At 37.3% G+C, this 25,305-nt stretch overlaps 1 protein-coding gene across 3 annotated transcripts in view; it reads right to left on the bottom strand.

Annotated features, from left to right (window-relative positions):
* Positions 1 to 25,305, bottom strand: part of GRIK2 (glutamate ionotropic receptor kainate type subunit 2) — an 853,883-nt gene that overhangs the window by 213,602 nt on the left and 614,976 nt on the right. For 2 of the 3 annotated variants that reach the window (XM_068231225.1, XM_068231227.1), the window contains one exon: positions 15,682 to 15,905. In XM_068231225.1, the coding sequence (XP_068087326.1) occupies positions 15,682 to 15,905 (224 nt within the window). Of the gene's footprint in view, positions 1 to 11,599; positions 11,672 to 15,681; positions 15,906 to 25,305 lie in introns of those variants that run through there. The other variant, XM_068231226.1, reaches the window with a different exon arrangement.

Below are 25,305 nucleotides of genomic sequence, written 5' to 3'. Positions count from 1 at the left end.
GCAGGATTTGTATCAGCTGTAACAAAGACATGTTTTCCTTTAAAGGTTATTATGCTATTGCTTATCTTTTAGAGCAGAGAGGAAATTCTGAGTTCAGGTCTGATTTAAAAATTACACAAGAAGATATCGGGTTGTTCTGATAAGTATAACAAATTACTGCTATTAGTTTTACTCATATCACACAGAGAAAACAGAAGAATGCATATAGCATATTCTGGCAAAGGACAAAATTATGGAATATACTCAAGTAGTAGTGATGAATAAGAGTTCAAACACTAGAAAAAAATGAAACAACAAAGGGACGTATATTATGGTCATAAATACCCAAAATTCACTTTCTGTCCTCCTACCGTAGAGTGGAAAGAACCCATTTTTGGAAAATATATTTGAAGATAACAAGAGCACTTTGTTAAGTTGTTTGTTATGTATCTTAAAACACCTCAGTGATATCTTAGTCTAGGTGGTCAAACTAATGATAAAACAACAGATTATAATATAGTGAATTTAAAATTTAAAATTGTGAGATATATTTGGTGGTCATTTTTTTCAAAGTTAATAAGCTTATAAATATCTTTAATTAAATACAAAGATGCATAATTTCATGTAAGACATCATACAGTAACAAACATTCTAAATAATGGTATACGTTTACAACCTTGCATCGCAAGGTTGTAAAGTCAACAAATGGCAACTGTAACAGTACAACACTGTCCATTGTATAGCTGTTTTACAAATATTAAATAGTAAGTGACCTGAGGCAGATAAGGGCCCATTTCCATTATACCTAGGCAAATCCACATAGAAAAAAACGCTTGCGGATTCGCATGCATATGCAAATTTTAGGTGCGCTTGTGGGCATTTTTTTAATGTGAATTCGCATGTGTAAGCAAATTTTTTTTTCAATTTTCCCATCACCAATCATTACTATTGATATCCACATGCAAAAACGGGAGCGTGTACCTGCGAAAAACGTAAAAAATGTGCTAAAAATAGTTACAGACACTGACTTTTTTTTTGCCAGCGGGAGGAAGTGAATTTGCATGTAATGGAAACAGGCCCATTGAAAAACATTGCATATGCGAATTTGCATGCGGCTAATGCATGCATATTCGCCATAGTGGAAACGGGTCCTAAGGAGGCCACCATTTGTATTCACCATGGCTATTATGCTGAATTTCAGCTGCAATCATTTCTGAGTCGCACATATGTAACAATCATGTAACCACTGGAAGCAACAGACCTGCTCTGGGACAATGATTCAGAAAGTTTAAAAGCAGGTAATAAGGACAACAGTCAAGCATTCATATTTTCCAAAGGGAGTGAACAATGGATCTTTCCATATTACTCTTACTACAAGTTTCTTTTATGAGTCCTATTTACATAAGCTCAGTGTATTTGCATAAGGTAATTATTATCTGATAGGGCCGTGTAGACAATTATCTTCTGTCTTTAGGCCTACTGCACATACTGCTGGCTTAGTTTCATTGTGTAAAAATTAAAAGTTAAAAAACCTTGTACATTTGCTATACTCCTAACTCTATATAAGATTCCCATGGTGACATTCATGAGCATGCCTCCTTGCCTGTATAAGAAATACACAGATAAGCTTGGGCATAACAGTAAGTGCCAGGTGCCAGTTCATGCTACATCATATGCTGCTAGGTGCAGCATTAGTGAACTGGTGTTAACAATTTAATGCATATAAAGGCCCAACAATCATTGCTGAAACGTCAGTTAAGTTGCCAATTTTAGACAGTGTATTAACTAAAACATTGCACATTTTGTTTACTGGTGTGAGTAGCATCTACTGGTGGTTTCCACGGTTTTACAAATGTTTTGCAACACTAAACTTGCCATACATTTATCATTTTTTTTCCTGGCTTATTCAATCACCTTAATCAACTCTGCTGGACATCTACCCTGTAACATACCCAATTTATTCACTTTTGACCAATTTTGGACTGTTTTATCTATCAAAAGCATGAATGGACATATTGAGATTAAGAAATTAAGATTTCTGTGTAAGGGGCAGCCTCGAGCAGTAGGGAATTTATGGCCATAAAACAATAAAGTACAATTTTAATGCTTGACAGATTTCTGCTGAAATATGCTGAATTTTTTTGGTGTCATCAACCTGATCAAATTCCAATCAGGTAGAGATGAATCACTTTTGTATACCAGGCTGTAATCAACCCATAAGTAACACTGTATTCAGTGCATAACTAAAGTGTTAGAGTAATATTGATTCAAAGTCAGAATTAATGTGATGCAATAGGTTGGGTAAACTCCTGGTGCAGCTCCTTAACAACAAGGGATGAGTTGTGATGCTGAAATGACAAGAAGGAGTGGAGCACTCCTTTATTCACAATAGCAATAATGCATAAAGTGTTGCATGTACAAGGAGATATTAAAATAGAGCTTATCTTAATCAGAGGCAACCTTCCCAATCAACATCCACTGTGGCCAATGGGGATAAGCAATTTGGAAACTGCCTGTTATGTGGCGCTCCTCTGCTAGCCGACTTTGTGTGCTATCAGTCTGACGACACGTTTTGATGCAACAACATCTCCCTCAGGTCATGTGTTTAATCAATTCATGGAGGATTCTTACCTCGATATTCTATGTTTCCAATTAATCAGCAATTTTTATGCTCATTTATTAAAAAGAAAAAAATCAGTGTCTGTGAGTTGAGATCTTCTAACTAGTGGGAGGATTATAAGAGGGTACGAATTAGGGTCAAGTACAATTACTTTTTCATAGATTATGTCTACTTTGTTGAAATCTTTATTTAAAAAAATCTTTATTTAATTTTTCAATTTCCACTGCTTTTGTAGCACCCTGAATTTTTGTGAAGGGAAATGTCACTAGACAGATATGAATCATCTCACGCAGAAAGCAGTCCAATTTGTGCCTCCATTAACCTGACTAGTGTAATCTCTCAATGTCCTCTAGACCAATGATCACTTTTATTGCATTAAAAAGTCATATTGAATTCTACATAGACATAAGTGTAAGTATCACCACCAACAGACACTATTTACACCAAGTCACCACACATAGCAGAAATGAAAGTCACTTTCATTAAAATGTTGGCTACAGGAAGAACATAACTTTTGTTTAGTTTTTTTAATTTTCAGAAATTGATCACTCATCTCTAGAAGAGATGTATACCCTGTCATAGAAAGAAAAACAATTCTGACATATTAATTCATGTTGATAATTATATCATTCATTATAGCAACACAAAAGGATTAACTTATTTAAACTATTCTAAATAATACTACTGATTGGAGAAGCCCCACTTCTGACAGCAGTTAGTAAATGGGTAATTGGTAGTGCAAAACTGGACTGGTAAAAATTCTGGAGTATCCCTTTACCAGCTCAGTAAGCAAATGAGTTTGTTGGCATAGATTTGTAAATATTAATGAACATCTACTCACTGAGAATTTGGTTATAACTGCCTCTAGTCCAGCTCAGCTAAACTGATTAACGATGATTGTAATCTGCTAATTACAAGTATGTAAAATGTTGCATACATTTTTGTAATTACGGCTATATGTAATTATAATTTGGACATTCAATTGATTTTGTGTAATCCATTTGTAGTTTCACTTAATTTTCTAGTAATTTTGTGCCCACATACATGCTATCATCACCAAAATTGCTACGTATATTAAGGGGAATAGTAAGAACAAGTAAATAAAAAAGTGTAGTTTTTGAGAAAACTGATTTTAAAAATTAAAAGAAAAAATGTTTTTTTAACTTAGAAAAATTACAGTTTTCCTTTGCATTTTATAATCAGTCTTCTCAAAAACTAAAAGGTCTTTTTGAAAAATTATTTTTGGGAGCATTATTCCCCTTAATATATAAAGGAGTTTTTATGAATATAACATGTATGGAGGCTTATCTACTAACCACTAAAGTTATCACAAAATTATGCAAAAATTATGTGAAATTACGGATCCAGATTATGTTTACAAACACAATTACAGATTTTCCCAACATTTTCATTAGGATTTTGCATTTTAATTGTGAATTATGATGGGAAATTAAAAGTATATGAAATTTGTGCTCATCACTAAAACAGATGCACATCTCACTGTCTCTGGCAACTCAACAAATCCATGTTCTTTTAAAAACTTTCGTCAGCCAGCTAAAATATTGTTTTCTTTAAACTTAATTAAATAATGTTCCTCTTTGATTTAAGAAAAATAGAGTTTGTTCTGAATGCAAAATATTACTTTATATGCTCACGATGATCTAGCTTGCATTGCAATCACTTTATAAATTATCTGCTACAGGACAAGTACTGTACAGTGTGTTAAAATTAAGCTGTCTTCACCTCAAGTGGCCAGTCTTATGCTGTAGAAATTTTAAAAAAGATGAACTTCTCAGCAGTTGATTGGGTGTTTTGAGAGAACGTGTCCTTTTACTGCAGTCTTCCATACTTCCCCTTTATTAAATCAATTCCTTTGTCTTTTGTGTCAGTGAAATGTAAGTCTACAGTTGGGATTTCTATGTTTCCTGCTAGTTCTGGGTCAATAGCTTTATTCAGGAAAATGAAGAATCAGCTTTAGCCGAGCAGCATGAAAACTATACGGCTGAAGTGATTTCTGTCTTAATATATTCCCTTTAATATGTGAATATGTACTTGCATGTGTGCCACTTACCTGCATATTTAATTATATATGTCAGAGGTGAACTTATTTAGTAATAATGTTACTTGAGCAATCATTTGCAATAACTCATGCCTGATAACATCAGCTTTGTTTTGTCACCACACACTAAACTACTTCATGCTGAGTTTGGATAGGTGGCCATTGGTTTACTGCAATTTCTATTTAGTTATTAAATAAATGAATACATCTCAAAATAACTCACAATCAGACATATTTATAGTACACTGTACCAAATAATGTTGACTTACCCACATCTTCATTTTAGATGGTAACAGTTTTGATGCATATTCTGAACCAACTTAGATGACAGTTGTTGCCCTTTCCTCATGACAAATTGGAAACCGCCAGTAACAAGCACTACAATAATGTTTTCTTCCTTGCTTCAAATATATTTAATACACATACATAGTTTTTTTTATCTTTTTATGTACCTGTCAGCACAGCAAACATGTATTCTATTCACACAACCAGTCACCTGAAGGGAATTGGTGTTTTTCACCCAATTAATAAAAAAAAATCTTAACCCAATGGGCTTTTTTAAAATAATGTAGCAATATCCAACATTTATTCTTCACACTGAGACAATTTAGGGCTATAGAATTCTTGATTGTTATAAAAATAGTATCTCTTGCCATGGACAATATGACTGTGCTCTTCTCCATACCTACACCCACTGCAATATCTGCTTTAACCTAAACCTGAAGTGACATGTAACATTGGGCCATATCCTATTAACTTTTCTTTTAAGTTTTCTCTAATGAGACATTGTCAAACCGTATCAGTAAAATACTTTTAAGGTTCCCACCCAGAAAGAAATTACTCAAAACAAGTTTGCTATTACCCTTGTACCTTCTTTTTTGTACTTTTTATTTGCTAAATGCTGACAAGTTAATTTTTAGATATGTTGAAAAATGATCTTCTAGAGGATAATTCAGAAGGAAAGTTAATAGGACATGGCTCAGTATGAGATACACATATACACATATTATACTAGCCTAGTTATTATCTATGCAAAATAGATTATTTGAGCTTGTCAACAGCTTGTCAAAGTCAGTCTCATTTTCTGAAGAGCAAATAGAACCTTAACAGTAGTGCCTATAGTCCACAGGTATCTAGTGTCCGGGCGCCCGGATACTAGATACCAGTGGACTATAGGCACTACTATTGACCTGAGGAAGCGGCCTAAGCCGTCAAATGCGTTGTCTTTGCGCACTAATAGTGAACGGATAGATCTAATTTTTTCTTGGAGTAGCGAACAACAACGAAGGCTGAGTGGGGACGGTACTTCTCCACATGCAAAAACGAGTGGTTGCCTCCTACAGCAACCCACTCTTGTGAGTATTTTCCCTCTGTACTTATGAAAATGTATTTCCTCACTAACGTTATTGCACCAGAGTGGGCTCCCGGACCTCCCTGTGTTCTTTTTTCCTCTACCTTTATACAAATAGAACCTTAAACAGTTAAGAAACAGCTTAAGATAAGGTTTTACTGTAAGAAAGTTCAAAGGGAATTGGTTCTGCTTCGTTCACAGTTTAAAAGGCAGAATGTGGATTCTAAACTGCAATTGTGATGGTGTGATGCAGTGTTATAAACAAAACTATATAACTGAAAATAAAAATATGAGACTCTTTTCTTTGCTATTAACCATTTCACAACTGAGGGGTTTTACCCCTGAAACACCAGCGCGATTTTTACCTTTCAGCGCTGCTTCCATTCCAGTATTTATGTACTATGATTGGTTATTGGGGACTGGAGTCCCCATAACCAATCATTGTACTGCAGAGCTGGGGTGTGTGTGCGCGCGGGTCGCGGGGATGCGCGATCGCACGCTGCATGTTTGTTTATCTTACATTGTTTTGAATGAAGACGACTTCTGTTTGAAGCCGTCTTCATTCTACTCGCAATCTGCGAGGCTAATTGGATTTAGGAACGCTTGTTCCTAACGTCCAATTAGTCACCTGCTGTGCGGGCTGGCTGGAGTGTGCGCGAGAGTTCCCCGCCCACTCCCAGCCAGTAAACAAACAAGTGCGCCTTTCTCCGTCCCTGGGGGTGAAGCGGTGCGCAGAGGGACGGAGAAATTTAGCACTGGGGGGGTGAAGTGGTTAATGCTCTATTTATTATCCATACTACACATACAATGCATTACCTCATAAGTTTATTTTCATTTAAGGTTCATGTTAAATAGTCTTTCATAGACAGGCAAATTTGGAGATGCCTAGAAAGTCTAAACCCATTCTAGACGTTGTCATTGAGTTTCCAGCCCATGCATATTTAGTATGTTCAGTAAATGTGCAGATCAATGTCTTATCTTAAAGAAAAGATACAAACATATTTTTTTGTTATTATACAAGTTTAGCAGTACATGAATTAGCCTTAATACTTAAGAATAGATATATTTAAAGCCTGACTTCTGATATAATACAATAATTATACACCTCCCTTTAATATGTAGCATGTGGGTCCACCTTTCTCCTCATTAGAAATAATGTATTTTGATTAAGAAATGTATAAATGTGTTAAATATACTATCTGACCTTGACCTTTAAATATACAAATATTGTCTCAGAAATGCATTGTTTATTAACAAAAAATAATAGTGTATTTATTGTTCGATACAGAATGTCCTTTCTGCTATATTTCATTTATATGTGTATATTCATGCCCTAAGCATAGATTTGTATGCCTTGTATAAACTTGTATCTGATGAGGTAAAGCTCAGGGCACCAGTCCTAACTGTAACTGGCATATTATTTCAGAATTGCAACAGCTTCCTTGACAGCAGATTATTTCAGCAATGAACATCCTAGTTAAACAGTCTGCAATTTTAAACTGCATAATAATTCACAGCTGCCCTTCAATGTATATTAAATGTCATACTTTGCAATGACAGGCGTATAAACCTGTTACATACTGAATGGCTCCTTTAGAGTCAGATGATTAGAAATATAAACATATCTGCTCTTTATTCAGATAAGCGGTTGACACTGAAAATCATTTGAGCTTTTTACAGACATAAGAAATTATTGCTACCCTTTAAGAAAATGTCTGCCTTGGTCTGTACTCAATGCTTACTTTTAACATAAATACATTAATATTTATGGTCTAACACAAGGCTGCCTCATTGCAGACTTCAAGGGCTGGGTGCAAACAAGGGTTTCTTAGCAAACACAATTCTGATTAATAACTGTAATGATCCATATCTTTGAGCAGACTCACGAAGCCAATGCGAACTGCAATCTGATTGTTTTCATTGGAATATTGAGAATGCAAATGTACAAAAATATTTTCAATCACACAAACCTATTTTTCATGTTAAACTGATAAAGAAGTTGTTATGCTGTTTGGATGATTTCTTGTAAAATCTTGTAATTTGTGAAAGAGCTTTAACCACTTCCTGCAAAATGGACAATTATAAACATCCTATTTGTGCGCAATTGGTGCAAATTCTGCTAAAGTGCATGTGCACAGACATTTTATCCCTTCATCCTGTGGAATGAAGTGGTTAAAGTGAACCTGAAGTGAAAATAAACTTATGAGATAATTGATTGATGTTTACTAACAATGAAAAATTAAGCATTAGTAACATAGAAATACGTTTCCCTAATTTTATTTTCAGTTTAATGGATTGATCTTTTAGATTGCATCAAAATGCTACAGCTGATCTTAGTATCCACACTCTACTTTTCTTTAGCTGAAAAAGAAGGAGAAGTGATGAACTTTCCTGCAGTAAAAATGCAACCTTCTCCCAACCAGACTGAACTCAACAAGCTTTTTGACAAGCTATTTTGCATAGATAGCAACTAAAGGTTTTTTTTTTTTAAAGTCTTGCTATTTTGGAAACCAGAAAGAGACTTCAGACAATGTCTTAGTAGGGTTAGCACTATATGTGCTTATGTTTATCTCATCATGTCACTTCAGGTATACTTTAAATCTGTATTCCAGCAAGCAGGAAAAATAGATATTCAAATATATGTTTCTGCATTACTTGAATATACTTTTTCTTAAACAATTCCAAACTCTCCTAAATGATATAACTGTAGGTGAAGTAGAAACTTCCTGCATCCAGTTTTTTTTAATTTTCAACAAATGCAAACCATAATTCCATATTCTTTCTGTGTTGTGTTCTGAAGGTATAATGGTCTAAAATCATTGTGGAGGACAGGTCATTTGTTGGTACTACCAGTATCATCTGTATAATCTGTTCTCCTGACAAAACATATAAACATGTCCTCATTGCTATCCAACAGAAGTAAGAGTACACAACTTGCAAGAATGTATCAAAAGTAATCACAGTTGATCATAATTCACTGACATAGGGCTCGATTCACAAAAGTTATCACAGCAGTTATCACATGATCTGCCGCCATTTCACATAAAATGTGCACATGATCGCGCGGAATCCTTCGCTTATCATGTGAACTAATGCTGTTCGCGTGAAAAGCTCTGCAAGCGGCAGATCACATGATAACTGCTGTGATAGCAGTCATTATGCTTTTGTGAATCTAGCCCATAGTGTGATCATTCTATTGTTTCACATTTTAATAAAACAATTTGATGAATGTGGTATGAATAGAAACCTCTAGAGAGGTATATAATTACTTGATTATAAAATCAGGATTCCAAGCTACTTTTAAAACATGTAATATTGATTTACCATCTTGTCTACCACTTGCTGGTAAGACTGTGTTCCCACTTGAGTGGAAATCGTACAATTTGTGTCTGTTCTTTGCTCATCGCAAAATTGATAATGAATTGCTACTATTTTATATATAGGAGCTGTTAACACTTGTCAGTCTGCAGTGGATCCATTGGATCCATTTCTGTATGCAGGATGCACTTCTATGCCATCAGCGATAATCTTGTGTGTTACCCATACAGCCTATTGTGGTAACAAATCTGCACTAAGCTACAGTCAGACCACAGCGGACCATAGGATCGGACACTACACTGTCTGCTCCTGCTGGCCACTTGTGGTCAAACAGCAGATGGGAACTGAGCCTAAGAAGATATACTTAATCAAAAAATATCTGTCTCCTACCTTTCTTGAGGTAAAACAATATAAGGACTACAAATAAAGTCTGTAGCCCATACAATCAGTAAATGATAAGAAATCAACTATCCTTACCTCAATCATGGTACTTTCCAGACTATTATAATGCTAGGTACACACAATGCAATTTACTGACAAATTTACTGTCAGATCGATTATTTTCAACATGTCCAATCTGATTTCTGTTCAATTTTCCATTCATTTCTATGCAAAAATGATCAGAAATCAGATTGGACATTTTAGAAATAATTGATCTGACAGTAAATTTGACAGAAAATTTCATTGTGTGTACCCAGCGCTAACTTTCTTTATAATTTGGCAACATTTGCTTACAGCTGAAACATGATAAAGGTGCTCATTATTTTTATGAGGAAAAATAGTATTATCTGGTTCCTAACATAGATATATGATAGTGTGCTAGGGAATCCCTGATTTAATGAGTACATTGTTCCATTGTTAAGCTTATTAAGTGAACATAGGTCACTTGTCTACTAACCTTGTAGTAAATTGCCACACCTGCATTATAAATAAACTTTGCAAAGCAATAACCAAAGCCCTTTTATTTCAATGAGTTTGTAAGATACAGATATACCTATTTCTCGTACAAAACTCTTCATCATTAAAAATAGAACATTTCTCATATTTTCTCGGAACTTAATATACTAAGCGATGATCATAGAAAATGTTTTGCTTTTGTCCTACATGAAACAACTATAACATCTTTACCTTGTGGTAATTGTTTCTCGAATATACCATGCATTTTGACATATTTGAAGCAAGGTGAAAACATACTTTCTAAACCTAATTGACACATTTCCCTCTGAACCTAATAATAATAATAATAATAATAATAATAACATTATTGATGTTATTTTTATTATAATTGTCATTATTAGTATTTGTATTAATATTTCTGAACTGTCAATTACAATAATAACCAGAAGATATCACACTGTCATAAAAATGCATAAATGCTTTAACCACTAAAAAAATAACTGATTTTGTCTATGCTATGAATATTTCTCTTTGATTTTACCCAGTACAAACGCCTCTTGCAAACAGTAATATTGTGTATTGTTACCCATCTCAGCCAAACAGATATCAGTTTTGAGGAAATATATTATAATCTCACTGATAAAAATATTTCTGAATGGTTGATATGAGTTTATGCACCTTGAATGCTGATGGTTGTTATTTAAAGATCAACAATTTTTTGCAACAAAAAATAGTTTAAACCTATTAAGGCTCTCACCAAAAACTGTTTTTTTTAACTATTGGTATGGAGTTGAGTTGGGACAATTGCAAAAGGAACCTTTGTGTGCATGAATTGTTCTCTAAATAACGTTATATCTTTAGTAGTATCATGTATGTATAATAGATATTGGGTATAAATAGTGGTGTTAGCAATTCTCTTACGTTACCTTAACTTGAAGGACATTTAACATCCATTACATTTTTAAAATGTAATATGAAACTTAGTCCCTGAAGTTAAGTATTATAACATATTATTTCAGCTGCAATGTAATGCTGACTTGTTTAATCAATCTATAGGTTCTTGTATCGTATCATGTTATAATACTAATTTCAACCAGAATTGTATTGAATACCATTATATCAAACTAAAAATATACATAAAAATAAACAAATTATATAAGAATTATTTCCTATTTTATTTTAATTAACATATATTGGTCTACACTACTTTGAAAACATTCACTTCAATGATGCCAAAAATATCTAGTGCGCTGAAGTGAGAGTAATATGATTTTTACATGGTGTCTTTCTGGCTTGTTTATTTCATTTTATTGGCTAGACAACACTGTGTTTTTATTGCAGTTCTTGAAATAAGCCTATGCCTGTGCCCTTGTTTCCCCTTGGAATTCACTGGTCTTTTAATCTTCATTTGTTGATCTATTCTCCTTGTTGTAACTCTGAATCAGCTCTGAAGGAAGCAATACACAAGAGGTCTTCAAAAGCTGAGCAAGCAGAAATGTGAGCAGCTAGTGCTGCCTAAAAATACATTGGGCTGAAAATGAAGATTAACATACTGGACAGATTTATAGTAAACCTACAAATACAGTATGTGTATGTGATTTGTTTTAAAGGATTTCTATTAATTATACTACGAGTCTTCTTTGCATTATGATTTTATAGAGTGAGGCCAGATAATTTATTAGATGACCTGCTATGAGTGACAGTTTTTTTTCTCTTCTATTATCTTGATTTCTGCTAAAAGAACTATGATGCAAAGTGTCATTACAAATTATCTGGATTTAATACTCATGAGTAGGACATATATTATAGTTTTAAATGCTTTTTGGGGGGTAAAGTGTACATAGACAGCCAGCCACTTTACAGTAATGTGTATGCAGAAAAAGGGTACCATGGTAATTTGGGTGATATATAGTAGAATATCAGTAAAATCAGTGATAGTCTACTATTGGAGACTGGCTATTACCAATAATAGAATAACAATAATGTTACTGATAATCGACTATCAGTTTACCTACCCCTTCTCTCATACTATCCCACCCTCTACCTACTCTTAACACTAATCTATCCCCTCCCCCTGTCAATATCTCCCCCACAATCTCCACTGCTAAAGTGTCCCTATGCCGATATCTGTAGCACCTTCCAAAAACAAAACTTTTGCCTATACTAGAAAACCAATTCATATTAACCGTACCTGCATGCAACCCACTATCCCCCATGACAGTCATTTTGAATAGGATTTAATCAGAATGATGACTCTGAGAGCCTTATACGGTTGTTGTTATTATTTTTTTCTTAAGAAGTATTTGGAGTTATTTGCTCTTGGCATTTTATCTCTGTAGATATAGATAAATATGCACACTTTTCTAAGAGGAATTTATGTACAGCAAAGAGAAAAAATAGCTTTACCTGCTGAACTATTTATATAAATCTGTGGGAATGTTTTTGGCTAATGTACATAAGCAATTGTTTTTAGTATCTGCCATGTATTTCTGAAGCATTTAGAAAGGTTTGTATTTGCAATTGCATATCACCTGTGTTGCTTTGCATTACATTTCTTTGAATGCATTATGCCCTATTATGTATTCATGGGACTGTAAACATAATCCCAAACATAATACAAAGCACCTCAGTTGTAACTGCAAATCCTGTATGTACTGTATATGTTCACCTTTGTGAAGTCTATTTGCTGGGATTCTTCTGCAAGGTTGTTGTATTTAATTCTAATAATAATAATAATAATAATAATAATAATAATAATAATAAGAAGTAGTAGTAGTAGTAGTAGTAGTAGTAGTAGTAGTAGTAGTAGTAGTAGTAGTAGTAGTAGTAGTAGTAGTAGTAGTAGTAGTAGTAGTAGTAGTAGTAGTAGTATTTTGCCTTTATTATGATTATCCTCATACTCACTGCTATAGAGACAATGATAAAAGCCATTTTAAAATGTATTATTACCCCTTTGTTTCATCTCACATAACCCGCTGAATATTTTTGTCCAAGTAGTATTAATAGATCACATCTCATTTTCAACAGGTCATCTATGAAGACTTTTAATATTTACTGTTTTTGCTTCCAAGCAGATGAGCTACCTCATAATAAGGTTTTACTATTTCTCATTTAACTTAGGGCTCTTCATGCAGAGGTTACAAAACATGCTTAGTATGTCTAAGAATAATTTCAAAACACTTATTTAAGTATTACAGATTTAGGTGCTACTGACATTTTAAATATTTTGGCTTGTAATCTCATACTCTTTTAGGGCAAAGAAATGAAAAGCTGTAGTATATAGTAGGCAATATTATCTGAAAGCTAAAACCATCCAGAATAAATTGGGAATTCTATTAAATAAACATGGGAGCTAAATCAAAGTTAATGTATTATTTATTAACATAGCATAGTAACCTACGCTGAAAGATGGTTGGCGCTGTATCTGTTTTATGACTTAAAAATGCCTCTTAAACTGCCTGAAAAACAGCTCAGATAGCAATGCTATAATGCATACAGAAATATTTTAGCGATATGTGAAATTGCTTTTTGGCTATGGGCCAGTGCAGGAAATGTTAAGCTGTTATATAAAGTCAGTGAAATGTGCCTCAGTAGTGCTATGCAAAACAGCATTCATATTTTTATAAGCAACATCACTGAGAAAGACTTTTGATTACCAGATCAGAGACTGTTATATAGCAGATTTTTAAATACCCGCCATGTAATGTCAGCCTCATATCCAGTAAAGCTAGATGGTTCAGAATTCCCTTACCACCACTTTCAAACCATTTCACTTGTGTTCCCTATTAAAAACAAGTTGAAAATATATTTGATCATCCTTAGTGTGTAAGTTTCAGTTCCATATAGTTTCTACTGTATCTAGCAATCCATAAATGAGAAGCTGCAGCAGTAGGAGAAGCCATATAGCACAAATGCTCAGCTCTTGTCAGCTTCATGTATAATGAGGTTTGTTAGTTTGTGAGGACAATATTAGCTTTATTTTAACATCTTAACTTAATAAAATTATTTTATTTTTTGGCATTTGTTAGTAGGTTAGAACACGCTAGTTGTATTTTAATTTGCTGAGTTTATTGACAATGCTATTTTATTTGTTCACTGAATATACTAATGGTTTGTATCTCAAAAGCACAATATGCCAATGTGCAGTTACAGCTCAACTGTTTTGAGAAACACCCAATTAATTTAAAACAAACTGTTAATGCTACAAGATATTTATCTGAACTAAACATGCAGGCTTATTTTTTGTATTTAATATCCTTTACAACTCTATTTAAATATCCTTAAATATTTTGAGTATACAGTTAAACAGTTATACAGTTAACATGGCCAATCTTATGAATTAATATTTTTTCTTACCCTTATTGTTTTTATTTGCTTACACCCTATATGTCAAAGCACATATAACTTGAGTGAAAAGCTAAAGATATTATTATTATTATTATTCTTATTATTATTTTGTAATGGGTTAGTCAAAGATTAGAACACCATTCTAGGCTTTATCGCTGCATATACTCTCAAAAGAAAGAGTTTTCACTCCTTTATTTAATTAAATTCTAGTTCATTCTAATTTTTTAATTACTTTTAATACAATTGCAATCGAAAATGGTGTTATTAAATAATATGCCTTGCTCTTGCAATATAGAGTCAACAGATCACATGTGGCTAACTCTTCCCTTTAAATAGCCTTCCTACCACTTGTACTACTCCACCCCTCCCCAGCATTGTACACTTACCCCCCTCCAAATCATGATGTAACCATATATGTCATAAGCATGGTGTGACTGTGATCCCTTCAGAAGCCATGCTTTTCTTGTGACTAACTGCCTGTAATTTTTGTGCGAATCACAGTCAGACCTGCACACACAGTGTGCTATGCATCATTATGTGACTTACAAGCATCTTTGATTCAAACTGTTGCAGTGGAAAGGAGTGGGAGTGGGGTGTGAACAGTAATGTAGCTGTTAGCAATGAGGTTCTGATCACCAATGATTCAATGTTAGAAGTAATATGGAATTTTATATTGCAAAAATTAATACTTTTGCAAATTGTTTGTTAATGCATTTTTCTAAACTATTATGTAACTATGAATATTGTGAATGATTTAGAGTTTTTATCTTGAAGAGGGAAGAAAAATCTTACCAATGGACAAAGATAGCAATAAGCACCTAGCAGCTAGCTTTACCCTACTGTGCCCAACACTTAATGAAATGTCTTTGTATAATACTGTTTTTAATTTTGTTTTTGTTTTTTTGGTGCACTAAATATGGTAAGACAAGGCAATAGTTTTGTATAAAGAATACATCATAAACAATGATTGGTGAGAGCGCAAGGTGACCTATGTAATATAACATAAGAATGCTGTAACACGTGGAGAAAAGAGTACATTTTGACAAGTATACATTTTACTGGAAAAGTGCATAGTTGCCAAAACAAAAACCACATAGGTAGATATGTTACCTGGCTATGACAAAGAGCACACAACTGACACCCAAGTAAGCCAGCAGAATATACATCCAGATATCAGGGGAAAGAGGATTCAGGAAGGAGAAGACGCCGGGGTTTGTACCATTAGGTTTTCGGTACAAAATACTTATTCCAAGGGTCATAAATGGTTTGGTGAAGTCGATGACCTGTTCTCGTACATAGGTAATAGCCAATGGGGCAACTGCAAGGTCAGCTTTCTGTTGACAGAAATATAAAAAAAGAAAATTTGAGTCAAACTAAGATAAAAAAACAACAACAATTTAGGATTAGGAAGATACAGTAGACTTACATATTATACTCATTATTTCAAAGCTTCACTATCTGTTTCTCCACCCATCATTACTGTTTAGGGGAAATACATTATGAGACTTTTTAATAGATTAGATATTAAATTCAATATTAACATCTAATAAAAAACTACTAAAAAGAAGGCCTCCCAAACCACAGTAGATGTTTGATGGCCATTATAAAAAAAAAAAATCAAGCAGGCTGGAGTGGCATGAGAACAAGGCTATGCAATTTTGTATTGCAGCAAGCAGTACAAAGCTTGTTGCTATGGCAGGTGCAAACTGTGTAGTGATGAATGATCATAATCTGCTAAATAAGATAATGCAAACATTTTGCATAACATTTAACTCTTACGGCCGCACGTAATTATGATTTTAAAATTAAATTGATTTAATGTAATCCATTCATAATTTCGCACAAATTTTAATGGTTAATAATAGTGCCCCATACATGATATATTCACCCAAACTGCTATTTTTGTTTAAGGGAATAACGGGAACCACATCAAAATGCAATTTTACTCAGTTTAAAAATCATTTTTCCTTTGCATTTTTACATTTAATTTTCTCCAAAAATACATGTTTTTTCTGAAAGAATGTTTTGACTTGTTCCCTCTATACTTCTTAACATATGTAGCAATTTTTGCATTTTAACCAGGCAATGCTATATTCAAGTTCTGTAGATGAAAAAATATCCTAAGGCCTCCTTTATATGAGCAGCTGAAGCTGGTGAATTCATTGCTTGTCAGCTGCTCTTGTGCACTGGCTGGGTGCTTGTTAGGGCTCATTACCTGCTGTAGAGTCATATTGGAGAGCGCCCACAGCCATGCTTAGAATCAGCAAGTCATGGTTCTCTGCCATGTAGGAACACCACTGCATGTCTGACATGCGTGGTGTTACAAATGCTGCCATTTGGCTGCATTTTACTTGCAACCAAAAGGTGCTTATAGGTGGCAGATGGGATGTTGAACTACGTTACAAGCGCAAATCAGTGTCCTGTCTAAGAGAGGCCTAACAGTGCATGAAACAGACAAAACGTCTTAACTAGGGAAGCACTTGACTTTTAGCATCAAAATTTGTTTTTTAACTTAAAATTGTATTGAGAATTCATAACTTTCGTAAATGTGTTTTCTCATGCCCATTAACTTCAATGCATTTAGTTTCACATACTCATGTTTTCTCGTATGTTCTTTTCTATGTAAAAAGTGTCCACATGCCCATAGAATTCTAGATATTTGGCAAAAATAAACTTCCTTATGCCCTTGTATTTTCATAAAAAATTGTATTTGTGTAAAAACATGTTTTCTCATGACCCTATATTTTTTGTAGATAACCTCATTTGTGTGAAAATATGACATTTTTGCAAAAAAAGTATAATGAAATAAAAATAGCCACTCTTGTTCACCACTACTCCTCACCCAGTTGAAAATGGGAACAACTATTCCTTCTCCACTTCTCAAGTAAAAATAATTGAAACATAAAACATGCAAGTTAAAACCTTATTTAACCATTTTAGCCTTTTGGATGTGACTTTCACATTCAAAAGGCTGCTGCTGCGGTGCTGCACGCTCCCAAGTGCGATTGCGCGCACACACACACGCTCCCATGCTGCCCCCCATTAGCCTGGAGATCAATGATTGGGAACATTTATTGATCTAAGTCCCTAGTAGAAAAACCGATGGCTTCTTTTCAGAGGCTGCGGACTGAAAAAAAAACTCGCGTCCTCCTTGTAGTTAGTGTGAGTGAGTGTGCTCGCTCACAGGATAGAAAAACAGAAGAATCACTGTGGCCATCTTGTGGCCAAATAGTAAAACTACATGCACATACATTTTTATTACAAAAAGACACAATCGATTCACAAAGCGGTGCTAAGCCAGTTAGAGACTTTAGGCGTGATAACCATTGCACCATGCTGGTGAAAAGCCAGTTTAGGCGTGATAAGTTTAGGCATGATAAGTTTAGGTGTGATAAGTTTAGGCATGATAAGTTTAGATAAGTTTAGATCACGCGCAAAGTCCCGCACACAAAGCAGTGCCATTAAACTCTATGCACAGTGCACCAGACTTTGCTAGCGCAAAACTTTTGATCAGCTGTGCACTGCGGTGCTAACCCAGTTGGTGCTTAAAGTTATCATGCTTAAACTTATCACACCTAAACTTATCATGCCTAAACTTATCATGCCTAAACTGAGTTTAGGCGTGATAAAGGGCTTTTCACCAGCGTGCTAACTGTTAGCACCGCTTTGTGAATCAGGCCCCATACATTTTATTTAAAATTAACTGTTTACCTCCCACACCCAAGAAATACCCAAATACAATTTTTAAGTAAAATAAAATTACAATAAAAAAAACCATAAATAGTTAACTAAGGGTCTGAACTTTTTTTTAATATGCATGTGAAGAGGGTATACAACTAATATTTTTTTAAATTATAAGCTTGTAAATAGTGATGGACATCAAAACTAAAAAAATGCACCTTTATTTCCAAATAAAATATTTTGGCACCATACATTGTGATAGGGACATAATTGAAATGGTGTAATAACCGGGACAAATGGGCAAATAAGATACGTAGGTTTAAATTATGGTAGCATGTATTATTTTAAAACTATAATGGCCGAAAGCTGAGAAATAATGATTTTTTTTCCATTTTTTCTTAATATTCCTGTTAAAATGCATTTAGAAAATAATACTTTTTAGCAAAATGTACAACCCAAAGAAAGCCTAATTGGTGGTGGAAAAAACAAGAAATAGATCAATTCATTGTGATAATTAGTGATAAAGTTATTGGCGAATGAATGGGAGGTGAAAATTGCTCGGATGCATAAGGTGCAAAACGACTGAAGGCTGAAGTGGTTACATTTTACAGTAAAGTGTAGTAGTGATCAAATGAATACACTGATCTAAATAAGTGAAAATTTTCCAATCCCTAATATCCTATTGGACTCAAAACTGTTCATTTAAAAAAAATGTAGAACATTTTTGTAACGATTGTGGAATTCTCTCCGTGATCAGCGCACAAAATGTGCGCTGACACTGCGGAAATCCTCCACAAGCGTATAATTTGAGGGAACCCAGCAAAAGGTGCAATGCACCTGTAGAGGGAAATTCCTGTCGGCAGGTGGAGCTGTGGAGTGCAGAGGAACAGCTCCTCCAGTGCTGGGCGTAATGGAAAAAGCTACGCTTACGGATCATTACGCGTCATTTTACGCTATTACGCATTACGGAATTACGCTTACGGCGTAGACATTCAATTACGGTACATGTCTGTAATTACGCATAGCCCTTACGCAATTACGCATAGGAATACCGTAATTCAGGTTGTTACGTTATAGGCTTACGCGTAAGATCCTACTAGCAATTAATGCGTAAGGTCATGCTGCCAAGCGGAAAAGTTGACGCATGGATCAATGTTAGGTAGCCACCGACTTTAAGTGTTAATAGCAAAGCCCCCTTAATTGCTAAGAGCCTCAAATTTGGAGAATATATTAAGGAGATCAGAAGGAATAAGAGGAAATTTTTTTTTTTTCAAAAAGACCTTATAGTTTTTGAGAAAATCGATGTTAAAGTTTCAAAGGAAAAATATATACATTTAAAAACCCGCCGACTTTAATGGTTAATAGCAAAGCCTGCTTAAAATTTAGGAACACCAAATTCACAGGATATATTAAGGGGATCAGTGGGAATAAGAGGAAAATTTTTTTTTTCAAAAAGACCTTATAGTTTTTGAGAAAATCGATTTTTAAGTTTCAAGGGCAAAAATGTCTTTTAAATGCGGAAAATGTCAGTTTTTTTTGCACAGGTAACAAAGTGTTTTATTTTCATAGATTCCCCCAAGTGGGAAGAGTTTTACTTACTTCGTTCTGAGTGTGGGAAATATAAAAAAAAAACGACGTTGGGTCCCCCCTCCCAGACCTCTTTAACCCCTTGTCCCCCATGCAGACTGGGATAGCCAGAATGCGAAGCACCGGCCGCGTGGGGCTCCGCACCCTGACTATACCTGCCCGCATGGTCCATGGATTGGGGGGTCTCGGAAGGGGAGGGGCAGCCAAGCTTTCCCCTCCCCCTCCGAGCCCTTGTCCAATCCAAGGACAAGGGGCTCTTCTCCACCTCCGATGGGCGGTGGAGGTGGAGGCCGCGATTTCCTGGGGGGGGGGTTCATGGTGGCATCTGGGAGTCTTAATTAACCATTAATACTTACCTGTCCCTTTAAAAGCCAGTTCCCACGCAATATCCTCGGAAATATACTAATCGGTTACAATGTAACAAAGTTGTTACAATGTAACAACTTTGTTACTTTGTAACTCCACCGCACCTGACGTCACTCGCCGCTCACCCGCCGCATACACGCTAAGTCCCCGCCAGCTCCCGCCGTCCACTCCGCCCACACCTGTCACCCATATACATGCTGGCACCCATGGGTGCCAGCATGTATATAGGTGACATGTGGGAGAGGCGGGGAGGGCAGCGGAGCCGGCGGGAACCCCATTGGTCTGCTAAGGACCAATGGGGCTCCTTGGAGCCCAAATACAAAGATGCTTTCGAGAGCTCTGAGCTATATAGCTCAGAGCTCTGTCGGGTTTAGGACGCTAAGTCCCCGCCGGCTCCGCAGCCCTCCCCGCCTCTCCCACATGTCACCTATATACATGCTGGCACCCATGGGTGCCAGCATGTATATGGGTGACAGGTGTGGGCGGAGTGGACGGCGGGAGCCGGCGGGGACTTAGAGTGTATGTGGCGGCCGGCGGGTGAGCGGCGAGTGACGTCGGGTGCGGTGGTGTTACAAAGTAACAAAGTTGTTACATTGTAACAACTTTGTTACATTGTAAATGATTAGTATATTTCCGAGGATATTGCGTGGGAACTGGCTTTTAAAGGGACAGGTAAGTATTAATGGTTAATTAAGAATATTAAAGGACTTTTTTCGTGGTTATGTTTTTTGTTCAATTAAAATACTTTTTCTATGTGTTTGTGTGTTTATTTACTTTTAACTCTTAAAGGAAATGGGTAAGGGGTACAAGTACCTCTATACTCATTTCTCCTGGGAGGGGGGGTGGGCATCTGGGGGACCCCTTTTTAAAGGGGACTCCCAGATGCCACCATGAACCCCCCCCCCCCTGGAAATCGCGGCCTCCACCTCCACCACCCATCGGAGGTGGAGAAGAGCCCCTTGTCCTTGGATTGGACAAGGGCTCGGAGGGGGAGGGGAAAGCTTAGCTGCCCCTCCCCTTCCGAGACCCCCCAATCCATGGACCATGCGGGCTAGTATAGTCAGGGTGCGGAGCCCCACTCGGCCGGTGCTCCGCATTCTGGCTATTCCAGTCTGCATGGGGGACAAGGGGTTAAAGAGGTCTGGGAGGGGGGACCCCACGTCGTTTTTTTTTAATATTTCCCACACTCAGAACGAAGTAAGTAAAACTCTTCCCACTTGGGGGAATCTATGAAAATAAAACACTATTGTTACCTGTGCAAAAAAAACTGACATTTTCCGCATTTAAAAGACATTTTTGCCCTTGAAACTTAAAAATCGATTTTCTCAAAAACTATAAGGTCTTTTTGAAAAAAAAAATTCCTCTTATTCCCACTGATCCCCTTAATATACCCTGTGAATTTGGTGTTCCTAAATTTTAAGCAGGCTTTGCTATTAACCGTTAAAGTCGGCGGGTTTTTAAATGTATATATTTTTCCTTTGAAACTTTAACATCGATTTTCTCAAAAACTATAAGGTCTTTTTGAAAAAAAATTTTTTCCTCTTATTCCTTCTGATCTCCTTAATATATTCTCCAAATGTGAGGCTCTTAGCAATTAAGGGGGCTTTGCTATTACCCCTTAAAGTCGGCGGCTTTTTTATATTATACGGGAGCGTAATATTACGCGATTACGGCAGACTGTGTAATTTCAATGGGAGTTTACTGTCTTACGCGTAATTTGTTACGCGTAATAACGTAACCTACGGTCTACGCGTAATTAATTACGCGTAATACCGTAACCTTACACGTAACGCTTACGGTGCATTTGTAGTGAATTACGATGCGTAATTACGCTAATGCGTAATTTTGGCCCAGCACTGAGCTCCTCTGCCCTGCCACAGACGCCAGACAGGAATTGCACGAAGGGAAGAAACGCAGGGCAAGATAGCCCTGAAAGAGAGAGACCAAAGCGACAGAGGGTATGTGTGTCCACCAATCTAGTCGCCACCCTGCAACGCTGAACACACAACCAGGAAGATAAGGTGAGAAGGCAATCGCCAGAGATGGCGGTTGCTAACAGCGACACAAGACCGAATAAGCACAGATGAGGAATGTATGTATGTCCACCAATCTAGCCGCCAACCTGCGATGGCGGACACACAACAGAGGAAACCAAGTGAGAATGCAATCGCAAGAGAAGCGATTGCGAAAGAGAATGAGCACAGGGATAGAATGTATGTATGTGCCCCAATCTAGTCACCAACCCGCGACGGTGCACACACAACAGCAGATATGAAGTAGGAACGCAATCGTGAGAGAGGCGATTGCCAGAGGTGACACAAGGCTACAGCAAGGCAGAGCACGAGAGTAGCAAAGGCACAGCAAATCATACAATGAGAAGATAAGGAAAATAACAAAAGCTAACTAAACATGAACACCGCACTCATTCGCAACAGCGAACGCGTTATCTGCGCGGTCTCCGCGTGTTAAGCACAACAGAGACAAGCACGCCTAACTAACCACCGACAGACAAACATGAAACAGAGGACATGAGCGCTTGCTTAACAGTTACCTCACCGAGCCTCCAGCAAACGTTCATATCAGACAAGACAGATACACGAAAAATGGAATAAGTGAGAGATTCGATCCACTGCTCTTTCTGCCAGAGCAAGTGTGATCCAAGTATAGCAACAAAGCGAGCTGAATGCACTGCTCTTTCCGCCAGAGCAAGTGCGATCCAAGTACAGCAAGAGAGTTGGAGAGCAGAAGGATCCACAGCCGCTACCGCTAGAGGCTAGTGCGATCCAAGCACGACAGACAGATGAACAGAAGGGGCTACCAGTAACAACCGCTGCTCTGGTTAGTACCCCACGGACAGACAGAACAGGCAATACAAATAATACAATCCTGACTGCTCTAGCAAGGATGCCTAGTGCAGTCCCAGGAATTACTCTAAGCTAATCTTCAAACAATAAGCATGGCTGACACTCCAGGAGTGTTTCCCAGGACACACCGTTATGACCAGCGAAGGTCTGTGATATCACATGGTATATATATAGCAAGCCTACAAAGGATGTGGCTAGGCAATTTGCATGACAAACGTATGCAAATTCCTCAACAGCAGCAAGCTGCAAAACTGACAAAATGTCTCTCTTCCAGAGACCTGCAGAATGCAGACCTGAACAGTGGTCAAAAAACTGCCTGCCTGCGCAGGCAGCTGAGCGGATCATTACAGTACCCCCCCTCTAGGGTCGAATTCCAGACGAGCTTTTAAACTGATATTTGCAAAAGACTCTAACTGAAGACTCATGAAGGTCGGGACAGCCCGACAAGGCCAAATTCCAGAGTCAGCCCACCCGAAACCGACCTCATCGGAAGGAGAAGCCACCTAAACATGCCCATCAGTACCACAAGTCTCAGTGTAACACCCATCAGGACTGTGAATGCTAGAAAAGAAGCCATCGACACCCACCGAGCCATGCCCACCACCTTCCAGGGACCGTCCAAAAATACCAAACCTGCCACAATACCCATTCGAAGTGTCCCTTTCCACAAAGCACCCACTGCTGATCTCATCCAAGGTACCAGGAAATATTTCTCCCAGGATCTCCCAGAACACTTTGAAGCTCCGCAGAGATCTCAGGAGGGCAGAACGATCACCAGGCTCACATGGAGAACTATCAAGAACCCCTATGGAACCAATGACAATTCCGGATTCAGAATTACCAGGACAAGCATCAAGATCAGGGCCTTCAGAGACCACCTCTGGGCATGCAGGCAGGCAGGCAACATCAGAACAGGTTTCCACCGAGGAAGCATCTGAGCAGGCTGGCAACCGAGACACACTTGGGCTTTCTGGGTCACAGAACACATCGGGGTACACTAGCCCAAGGGGAACCTCAGGACCCGTCGAGGAACTGCCAACCTCAGAGTCCGTCACGGCAAGACCAAAACCAGAACCGGGCAGAGAATCATCACGAGCAGTGGTCACAAGCACTGGACTTTCAAAAGAAGGCTTGGACTCAACCCTAGAAATTTCTGTGACTGTACTGGTATCTAACCCACAGTCATCATTGACTACACATGAGTGAAGCTCCACCAGAGCTGCAACAGTAGTCAGCACAACAGCAATGCCCACCGAAGTGGGCAAAACCTCAGACGGATCTGGGGGGCAGGAGGTATCTCCTAGAAGTTCTGCACCCTTTATGAGGGACTTGGAAACCTCCAAAACATCAACTAAGACCTCAGAAATGTCATTTTCCAAGTTATCTATGAAGGGTTCTGAACTATCCATGTTACAGGGCTGAACATTAAATACCTCCTGCAGGCAGGGCAGATGTCCCAGGAATGGTTCCACCATAAGCTGAGACTGGATTTCATCATCATGAGTGGGATGTACAGGAATGTTTACTGGAACACACACTGACTCCCTAACTTCAATCTCACTGCACCCAGGATTCTGCGTAGCAGTCAAACTAGCTTGCAATTCCAAAACTGCAGAGAAACAGGTGAGTATAGTAGCAATACCTAGACAAGCCTCTAGGGACACTGCAGGAGATTCTAAACAAGGCCATATTAACTCATCCAGAGTACAGGGTGCAGAATCAGCATTTTCCTCAGAACAAGAAAGGGACTCAGAAATGTCAGCGCGAGTGGAGATCATGTTTTCATTCATGGTACAGGGCAGGTTCAGAGAAAGCTTCTCTGGACAGAGCAAAAAAGCTTCAGCATCAGATTCGCAAAACCGAAGCGCTGTCTCACTCTTAGATTCGGCTAACAATGTCAAATCCGAGGAGTCAGAACGCAAAACTTGCGAATCAAAAATCGCTTTAGGTTGTGAAACTGACGCTTCCATAGCGCAAACCTCCGCGATCTGCGGAGCAGACTGTAAGGCGTTCAAGACAGAAACACTGGACCAACTGTCACCAGGCAACAGGCCCTTACAGGTGTGAACAGGGTGAGACAAAGACTCATTAGCAGAAGAAATAGCGACAACAACAGGAGAAAGTTTATTAGACATATCAATTTTACTTTTGACGCTGCATATTTTAGGAATTTTCCCCATAGCCAGATCACAGATGGAAGATCTTAAAGATCTGTTTCTAAATGACAAGGGATCCC

The sequence above is a fragment of the Hyperolius riggenbachi genome, chromosome 4, assembly GCF_040937935.1.
Source record: "Hyperolius riggenbachi isolate aHypRig1 chromosome 4, aHypRig1.pri, whole genome shotgun sequence".
Lineage (NCBI taxonomy): Eukaryota > Metazoa > Chordata > Amphibia > Anura > Hyperoliidae > Hyperolius > Hyperolius riggenbachi.
This window is presented reverse-complemented; position numbering and strand designations above follow the sequence as displayed.